The sequence below is a fragment of the Cannabis sativa genome, chromosome 9 (genome assembly GCF_029168945.1).
Source record: "Cannabis sativa cultivar Pink pepper isolate KNU-18-1 chromosome 9, ASM2916894v1, whole genome shotgun sequence".
Taxonomy (NCBI): domain Eukaryota; kingdom Viridiplantae; phylum Streptophyta; class Magnoliopsida; order Rosales; family Cannabaceae; genus Cannabis; species Cannabis sativa.
In genome coordinates, this window is record NC_083609.1 from 29,100,409 (window position 1) to 29,110,857 (window position 10,449).

A 10,449-nucleotide genomic window follows, 5' to 3' on the forward strand; every position below is an offset into this window, starting at 1 on the left:
AAAGTTCTATACATCTTTGGCACCATTCCAAATTGCCTAAACTACTGGTGTTAATTTCCTAATTAACCAAGAAGTAGTTGCCAAAGGTATAGAATCCAGTATCCCAAAAGAGTAGACATATAGAGAGGAATTTCACATTATCAATAATTTTGTGATTAAGGAAGAGTAATGGTGGAGAAAAGGTTGTGGTTAATTCAATCTTTCAGATCCTATTACGAGGAGTTTACTACTACTACACTTGATTTGCATATCAAGGTGTTGAGATTATTTGAAACGCACTTTTTGTTTTATATTAGTGCAAGTGGGAGTTTATTGGGTTTTATGCCCTAAATAAAACTCATTTCAATATAATCAGATTTACTTATTAATATAGATCAGAAATAACATTTAATGTTGCATGGTTCACATGATTTATTTCATGATTATATGAACATAATGTATAAATTCATCTGAAACCCTTTTCACATACTTGATCCTGTTTATTGTGCTGTCAACACATTGGAAAGTAAACATGACTATGTGAATAAAGTTTCCTAGATTTATCAGACATAGGGTTTTACTGATATGATAATCTACAACAGAGTTTACTTGCATTTGGAGAAGTGCTATGTTCTTTCCAGAGCATTGGTTAAAGTAAAGCTCAGGTTGGATGCATGGAGTATGCATCGGAAGGGACCGATATTGAATTTTGACTTAGATTTATTAAACTTACCGTAATATCTATTCAAGTCAATATCGCCTAGTTGATCCTAGATCAAATGTTCTTAATCCTGTTATGATTAGGCTCAATCTTGAAAGGCTATTCGTGTTCTTTGATTTGTTAGTTAAGCCTACTTTTAGGTCAGGGTGATACGTACATTTTGGGAACACGGTAGTGCAATTGAGTGGGAGCGCTAACATAAACATGGAATCTATAGCTTTTATCTGGCGAATAGTAAGCAAAGGATGATCTCCTTCGAGCTTGACCAAACGAACATAAATGGTGGAGTACTCATTTCACATAAGCTGAAATATCATTTATACGGGGTCAAGTGTTTTAAGGATAAAATACATTGTAGGGTGTTACGGTAATCTAATCCCTTTACAGTGTAGATCATTCATATAGAGGATCATCGATCACATTAGGATTATAACAATGGATAACTAATGATGTGTCTATATGGTGGAACATATAGAGCATTCTATATACTGAGAGTGCAATTCTAAGTTCTATGCGTGGATTCAACGAAGAATTAATAAGTTAGTGAATTTTAGTGTTAAATTCTTGATCTACTTATTGGAAGTTCGGTTATATAGACCCATGGTCCCCACACTAGTTGAGATAATATTGCTTGTAAGACTCATATAATTGGTTTTGATTAATCAATTATAGTTCTCAAATTAGACTATGTCTATTTGTGAATTTTTCACTAAGTAAGGGCGAAATTGTAAAGAAAGAGTTTATAGGGGCATATTTGTTAATTATGATACTTTGTATGGTTCAATTAATAAATATGATAAATGACAATATTATTTAATAATTATTTATAGTTATTAAATAGTTCGAATTGGCATTTAAATGGTTGAATTAGAAAATTGGCGTTTTTGAGAAAATCAGATGCAGAAAAGGTAAAACTGCAAAATTGCAAAAAGTGAGGCCCAAATCCACTAAGCATGGCCAGCCACTTTTGTAGGCAATTTAAACTGATATTTTCATTATTTTAATGCCAAATAATTCAAACCTAACCCTAGTGGAATGCTATAAATAGATAGTGAAGGCTTCAGGAAAATTACACTTAAATTTTCTATTTTTCCTTCAGAGAAAAACCTGAGCCTTCTCTCTCCCTATCTTTGGCTGAACCCACTCTCTCTCTCTTCCTCATTGAGATTTTGAAATTCTTAGTGTAAGAGTAGTGCCCACACACAGCAAGTGATACCTTAATCATAGTGAGGAAGATCGTGAAGAAAGATCATCAGCAAAGGAGTTTCAGCATCAAGGATTCAGAGAAAGAGATCCAGGTTCAGATATTGATAATGCTCTGCTACAGAAAGGAATCAAGGGCTAGATATCTGAACGGAAGGAGTCATTATATTCCGCTGCACCCAATGTAAGGTTTCTTTAACTTTATATGTGTTTATTTCATCGTTTTAGAAAGTTCATATTTAGGGTGTTAATAAACATACTTTTGAGTAGATCTAAGATCCTGGTAAAATAAATTTCCAACAGAATTTCCTCTGAACCTTGAGTTATTCCTTCTTAGATTTCTTCCTCGAGCAAATAGACTTTCATCTTGTCTTGATTCTTGTCTGCCAGCCTTTTGCCAATTCAGTTCTGCATCTCTAAACCTGAGAGTACTCATGACATCTTCCAGAGTTAGAGTGTCTCGATTGTACATTATTACAGTCCTCATCTCTTTGAGTTGATCAGGAAGACCATTTAACAGAATCACAGCTTGGTCTTCTTCCTTAATTGTTTCACCCATGTTAGTAAGAGACAAAATAATTTTATTTAATTCATCAAGATTTTGTTCTAAAGAATTAACAACATTCATTTTAAAGCCATAGAACCTCCCTTTCAAGAAAATCTTGGTTGCAGTAGACTTGGCCATGTAGAGATGATTTAATTTTGTCCAGATTCCAAGAGCTATTTTCTCTCCAATGACTTTTCTCAGTACATTGTCAGCCATGTTCATGATGATTGTTGACCTTGCTTGCTTCATTATAGTTTCAACATCTTCTTTCTTGGAACCATCAGTTCCCTTTTCTAGTTTTTCAGTTTTATCACTTTTCTCCGATCAATCTTCAAGAGCTGCATCTAATTTTCGGTAGATTAAAATGGCCATCATCTTTTCCTTCCATAAACTGAAATCTCCAGTACCATCGAACCTCTCCAGATCAAATCTTGTTATGATGAAGCCATTGCTGTCTGTTTCTTGAGTTCTTGAATCTTTGATGTTCTTCAGCTGTTGAATTTGAAGACTTCTTCTTCTTCCTACAAATCTGAAGCTCTGATACCAGTGTTGTAATTCAACAACAAACAATTCGATAAAACATCACATTAATAATTAACAAAAAACATGAAGTTTAAAGCAAAGAGATAAGAACAGAGTTTTTATCCAGCTTCGGCCAAGAACAGTTACCTACTTCCTGCTACCCCCTTAGGTATTCATTTCATTCATTCCATGATCAATGTTACAATCATACTGGTATGAACACAGCTTCAGAGAAATACAAGAGAAACCCAACTCTCTCACTCGAGTACTCCAAGAACACAGCTTGAACAGTACTCCTCACTCTCTTCCACTCTGTTTCTTCACTCTCTAACCAGACTAATTACTTCTCTAAGTCACAATGAGTAATAGCTAACATGTCTTTATATATAGGCTTACATCACAACAAAAAGCAGAAAGAGTAACAAACTTAACTACCCAAGCTCTAGAGAGTGTGAGCATAACAAAAATAACTAACTGTCCAAGAAACTTGGAACCAGTTATAACAATCTGTTTCTATTACCAGAAATCTACAAAATTATTACAGGTGCAATTTAATATCGAATCTCACATTTTTTTAATTTAATAAATAATATATAAATTGTTAATTATTCATAATGCGTCACATTAGTACGGTATTAGGTACATGAAGTACCGCCTAATAGCAATGCTCATTTTATATTGTGATACATTTTTTTTTAAAAATAATTATGAAATTGTTCAAAACTTTTATTTATTTATTAATTTTTAATATATTGTATTCTTTTCAAGTTTGTTTGAAATTTTACATATGCCCACCTTCCAAAAAAAAAGAAAAAACATATGCCCAACCTAAGTTATGCTTCTAGTTTTTCGCAAACTCCTAAATTATGCCTCCAGCTTTGTCCAATTACCGCCTAACTTTGACAGCACAACAAGCAAAACAAATTCCTTATATTTAACATAGTAAAACTCAACTCAACTCAACTGTGTTTATTTGATCATCAAACAAGAGAAATGGGAAGTAAGAGCATAAGTGAGGTAGGAGTGGACGACTTGGTTCAGGCTGGTCTAACCACTGAGGAAGCCACTGGCTTCCAAAGGGTCCTTAAAGACTCACTCAGCTGCACCAAAGGGTCCGACCCAAGTGAGGTCTGGAGGCACCTGGTGGCTCGGAGAGTGCTCAAGCCTTGGCACCCACATGGGCTACATCAGCTGGTTTACTACTCTGTTTATGCTCATTGGGATGTCTCCTCCAAAGGCCCTCCTCCTTATTGGTTTCCTTCTTTGTAATTTCTCTTTGACTTAAACTGCTAATTTATCTAATGTGTTGTTGTTGCATCACCATGGAATCAAGTGATCGAGCTAAAATGTATATCAGTATGTATATCTCTTTGTTCAAGCTTGATTAAGGTGAATATCATAACAAAATTTCAAGTATTTTAGAACAAAAACGTAAGCAGAGTGGAACTTGCTCTATGAATGGGACATATCACTGTGTATAATTGAAGGTAAAAAGGGCAAAAAAAGTTGAATTTATAATGTTTCCTTTCAAATTTGTTAATATCAATAGGTTGTGTTGATCTATTGTGCTTACAATTTTCTGAGTGGATATATTTTATCGTTTGTACTTTTACTTAACTTTTCAAGTGACTTTAGTGTTGTCTACTTGCAAGGTATCACTCTAAAGATACAAACTTGGGACGTCTCATGGAGAAGCACGGTCCAAGCCTTCTTGGCCCTTTATATAAGGATCCTATAACAAGTTATAGCCTCTTTCAGAAGTTCTCTGTTGAGCACCCTGAGGTAAAATCCAAGTTTTTGGTTATTCTTCTAACCTTATGTTGAGATATCATAGTCTTGTTGTCCTAACATGTTACATGTTTGGTAGGTTTATTGGTCGATTGCCCTAAAAGAGCTTTCGGTATCATTCCAAGAAGAACCAAAATGCATTCTAGACAAATCTGATAAGTCAAAGCATGGCGGATCATGGCTTCCGGGTGCAGTTTTGAACATTGCTGAATGTTGTTTGTTGCCCACTTCATATCCAAGGAAAGATGATGATAGTTTGGCTATTGTATGGAGAGATGAAGGTTCTGATGATTCTAGTGTAAACTTGATTACACTAAAGCAACTTCGGGAGCAAGTAATGTATGCTCTCACTATCTTTACCTTGGCTTATGTTCTAATCACTCATAAGTTTGTTGATGTTTCAACAACATTATTCACAGCTCGGTTGCTAAGTCGCTGGATGCCATGTTTTCCAAGGGTGATGCAATTGCAATGGACATGCCAATGACAGCTAATGCAGTTATAATTTACTTAGCAATCATACTTTCAGGTCTTGTTGTTGTATCAATAGCTGACAGCTTTGCTCCAAAGGAAATTGCAAGTCGATTGCATGTCTCACAAGCCAAGGCTATCTTTACCCAGGTCAATATTTCTCCTTCAGAACTCCACTTTAACATTTACAAAACTAACTCCAAGGAAAGATAATCCCACTTCTTCAAGAAAGGTTTATCTGCATTTGATCAGATATTGTTGCTGAAAATACCATAAAACCTAAATCTCGCACGTATAAAGATGTACGATGTTAGTTTTATGGTAATTTTTGTCGTGCACTCTTGCTGTCTTATGTCTCAACATGTATTTTCGGCCGTTTTGATTTGTAGCCTTATTTTTGATTTAGATGAAACCTCTTATTCTTGATGGTGATCATACTTCCAATTTTAGATTAACTTTGAATTTGTTTGCTTCATGGTGAATTTTTCTTTACCAAAATTAAATTTCAGGATTTCATACTAAGAGGCGGTCGCAAGTTTCCTCTATACAGGTAACAATTTTTTGATGTACTGGAACTTAAGTCTGTCTTCTTTGACAATGACACAGATACATGTCATAACAAACTTACGAATAGAAAGACAAAAAAGGAAATAGAGTTAATTAGACAAAAGAAAAAGTGAAGGAAGACTAGAAATGAAGAAATGGGTGAGCGAAAATATAAAAATAATGGATGAAGACAATGGTTCTAAATCATCAATGCTTATTTCATGCAATTATGCTAGCAATCTACAAATGTATTAGCAACATAAATAAATTAGCAAACAGTGCCAATAGAAATGGACTATTAAAAGAAATGTTTGCTTCAGATTTATGCTCAAGCGAATTGGATTAGTGATTATTTCTTGTGCCATGCTCTATTACTCGTTGCAGTCGAGTTGTGGAAGCTGCACCAGATAGAGTTATTGTCCTCCCTGCAACTGGGAGCAACACAGGCATTCAGCTAAGAGAACAGGATATGTCATGGGGAGACTTCCTCTCCAGTGTTGGCACTCGTTCAAGGTAATACGCAAATGAAAGATTCATTACTTTTATATCAGAACTTTTAAATGATCCGATAGGCTTCTGAACCAGTAAGTTTCAATAACAGCAGAATATTACTCATGAAAATAGCAGCAGAAGAAAAGAAACAATAGAACATTAGCAATTGATGAATAATTCTAGAAGCTTTATTGAAACAGTAAAAGGACACCAAAGTCTCTTACAAAAAGAGAGAGAAAACTCTCCATCGTGCAGAGAATTATCTCAATTCTTGCCTAACAAACACAATAGCTCCCTTTCGGCACTAAAAGGCCTCACTTCACTCGGCACCCAAAATACCCTCCAAAATAACTTACTGCCAGCTAACCCCTGACCTGTGTATCTCCCAACTCTTCTAGTGTAGGTGAACCTTATATAAGGTCTAGTAATCCTATCATGATGTGACCAAAACATATCCTAGATGACATTAAAGTTTTTAACGCTATCATTTTTCCTTTTATTGGCAGAAAGTACTCTCCATGCTATCAACCAGTTGACTCTTTGATCAATATACTATTTTCATCTGGAACAACGGGTAAATAGATTTCTTTAAAGCTCATATTTAGTGCTAACTGACATTCAGCTAACAAGGTTTCCATTTCTTATTTATCATGTTCATCAGGAGAACCAAAAGCTATTCCATGGACACATCTTTCTCCAATTAGGTGTTCATCTGATTTTTGGGCTTATATGGATATCAAAGTTGGAGATGTTGTCTGCTGGCCTACAAATTTAGGATGGGCATTGGGTCCATTTATACTTTTCACATGCTTTTTGTCTGGTGCGGTACTTGCTCTCTATCATGGATCTCCTCTCGGCCGTGGCTTTGGCAAATTTGTTCAGGTAACACCATTACAAATAGGATGTGCTCTTATTTGGTATCTTTGTGTTTTATCTAATTATATGTTTGGTACCCTCGATTTTAAGGTTGAAATGGTACGTATTTGGTACCCTAAACTCAATTATAATTAATAAAATTTTATCACTACGATCATTCTTTTCAATTATATGAGTTTTAAAATTAAATTTAAATATTTAATTACTTATAGTGGGGAGCAGTTCGGTCAAACTGATAAAATTTTATTGATCATATTTGACTTTAGGGTACAATTTCAAAATACAAGGTACCAAATAAGCATTATTAAAAACAAATGGTACCAAAACACAGCTGTTACCAAATGAGTATTCCCTTAATAATATGTTCTACTCAATTCTTATCTGGGTTGTTTTGATATGGGTTATTTGTGGTGAGAAAAAGTTGGCAACTCTTTTTAACCTCTGATTAGAAGTTTGAACAAATTGTTCTAAAAGGAAGGAGGGATAAGTTATTAGTGGTGAGAAAAAGTTGGCAACACCTAGTTAACCTTTGATTAGAAGTTTGAACAAATTGTTCTAAAAGGAAGAAGGGAGGTCGGGAGGGAGGGATTATATGGGACCTTTATCAAAAATTCCTTTTGCCTTGTTGAAAACTGAAGCATATCTATGTGCACTTATGGTGGAGTTTGAACAACTATTAAAGTGTTTTAAGAATCCAAGGGAGTTTTATATGGGAGTTTTACAAAAAAATCTTTTTGCTTTAATGAAATCTGAAGCACATCTATGCGTTTATGGTGGAGTATCTTTAGGGATTGGACCACCTTCACCATTCCAACTAAATACTTATCTTCACTTCTGAAATTCTTTCATCTAAATGCTCTTTACTCATTCTCTAATTATCTCTAAATATGATGGGTACTATCATATCAAGATTTAGGATCCTAACACATTGTGCTTGCACATCTGATCCAATCATCTACTGATATTTCTTCTATGATACTTGTCCAGGATGCAAGTGTGACTAAATTAGGTACAGTTCCAAGCCTGGTGAAAACTTGGAAGAATACACAATGTATGAAAGGCCTAGATTGGACAAAAATAAAGTAATCTTCTTTTTGAGTGTTTACTATGTTTTGTCACATGATACTTGCAAGAGCAGTAACTAAAGAATGAGTTAATTTATGCAGATCCGTCGCCTCCACAGGAGAAACATCTAATGTTGATGATGACCTTTGGCTGTCTTCGCAAGCATATTATAAGCCCGTTATTGAATGTTGTGGAGGGACAGAGCTTGCATCGTCTTACATACAAGGAAGTCTACTACAACCTCAAGCTTTTGGTGCATTCAATACTGCAACTATGACAACAAGCTTTGTCATAATTGATGAACATGGGAATCCCTATGTAAGAGCATACATTTCAAGATTGTTTATTTTTATTATTCATCTTCAGTGTATGGTAAGGCACTACATGAACTCGCGAAATCAATTGTCTAATGAATTTGTTTGATTTTACTATTTTTTTTCTTTTCTTCGACTAAAATGACAGCCAGATGATCAAGCTTGTACAGGTGAAGTGGGATTAATCCCTCTATATCTAGGTGCAAGTGATAGGTTGCTTAATGCTGATCATGAAGAAGTTTATTTTAAGGGAATGCCACTATACAAAGGAATGGTATGCCTAGAACTATTCTTTTTTCATCCTTGTAGACCCAACTCTTTAATTGTTTGTTGAATTCTTTGAAAGATAAGTTATTCTTTCTTAAGTTTATCTCTCAATAAGACGTGAGAAATCTGTGTCAAATTTTATTTGGGATTTCTTTCCTATTAAGCATACAGTAAAGATGTTACTGTAAGAAGAAACTAATAACAACAAGAGCTATGAATTTGCAGCGCCTGAGGAGACATGGAGACATCATCAACAGAACTGTTGGAGGCTATTTCATTGTACAAGGCAGAGCTGATGACACCATGAACCTTGGAGGCATTAAGGTATATGGCGCTCAATAAGCTCCTTAAAAACTCTATTGATCATTGCTAACATATTAAATTCTATTCTTGATATGTAGACAAGTTCTTTTGAACTCGAACGTGTATGTGACCGAGCTGATGATAGCATCTTAGAGACTGCAGCTGTTAGCGTTTCTCCAATTGGCGGTGGTCCAGAACAACTAGTTATGTTTGTGGTATTAAAGAACGGGTATGACGCTGAAGCTGAAAATCTTAGGACAAAGTTCTCAAAAGCCATTCAAAGTAATCTTAATCCATTGTTCAAGGTTTGAATTTTAACTCTCTTATTTTTATTTCAGTGTAACTGACACTAGAGTACAAAGTTTCATTACACCTTAACAAGCTTACATAATTTACCTCATCATTGGAAATTAATTAACAGGTGAGTGCTGTGAAAATTGTTCATGAGTTTCCTCGAACAATGTCAAACAAGTTACTAAGGAGAGTTTTGAGGGATCAACTGAACCGTGAATTCTCAATTCAGAGTAAAATTTAGTGAAATGGAGTTCACTAGCTTTTTACATGGGTGGAAAAGTGAAATATGTAGTTTTTTATTTGAAGAATGGATGTATCAATCAATATATATTAATAAAGGAATGCATAATAGCTGCTTAGGTGGGAGTTTATATGAGTGTTTTCTCTTAATTCTTTTTTTCTCAATTTTTTAGACTTAATTAATTTTTCATTTTATTTCTCTTATGTAATTAGTTTTAGGTCTTTACTAGGGAACTAAGTCGGGCAAAATTATCCAATTTTTGTAATCTTTTTATATTTTGATTTGTTTTTTTTACTAATTAAGCGATATAATATAAAATATAATATTTTGATGTATGTATTATAAATGAAATAACTCTTTTAAAATTATAAACGAAATTTGTTATTGTCAAAATATGTAAAAATATTGTAATTTTATAACAAATATTAAAAATAGTAGAATTAACAGAGAAATTGCATGTGTTTTTATAGTAAACTCTTATTTTTATAAGTTTAATAAACTCTTGTTTTGAATGATGATACAGAAAATCATTTAGAATTTTTTTTTCCTTCAACAATAAAGAATGATATTGAAATTATCTAAGTATCTTTTATTATTTTGCAAAACTATTTTTGTGTAACCAACTTAATATGTTTGACTCAATGAATAAATGAACTAAAAAAAAATACTTAAAAAAATATTACAGTTAGATAGTTAGATTGTTACTATATAAATATTTAGAATTTTAGATTATAGCATTAATTTTAACAAATGATATAAATATGAAATTTGTATCTTAGAGTGTAATAATATAAAGAGAAATTGTAATCAACCAAATTTA

The 10,449-nt window shown here is 33.7% G+C and overlaps 1 protein-coding gene across 2 annotated transcripts; it reads left to right on the forward strand.

The window, feature by feature from the left end:
- The first annotated feature begins 3,854 nt into the window (after positions 1 to 3,854).
- Positions 3,855 to 9,764, forward strand: LOC115722980 (probable CoA ligase CCL12). Of its 2 annotated transcripts, none has more exons than XM_030652372.2 (14): positions 3,855 to 4,237; positions 4,625 to 4,754; positions 4,840 to 5,099; positions 5,180 to 5,381; positions 5,741 to 5,781; positions 6,162 to 6,290; positions 6,776 to 6,843; positions 6,931 to 7,151; positions 8,133 to 8,227; positions 8,312 to 8,528; positions 8,673 to 8,798; positions 9,017 to 9,115; positions 9,193 to 9,399; positions 9,516 to 9,764. In XM_030652372.2, exons 1-14 carry the CDS (start codon positions 3,966 to 3,968, stop codon positions 9,627 to 9,629), a joined length of 2,181 nt encoding a protein of 726 aa, XP_030508232.2. In that variant the 5' UTR covers positions 3,855 to 3,965; the 3' UTR covers positions 9,630 to 9,764. The 2 variants fall into 2 exon arrangements, with proteins under 2 accessions (XP_030508232.2, XP_030508233.2); XM_030652373.2 differs by lacking the exon at positions 3,855 to 4,237 and adding an exon at positions 4,265 to 4,459.
- Positions 9,765 to 10,449: the final 685 nt, after the last annotated feature.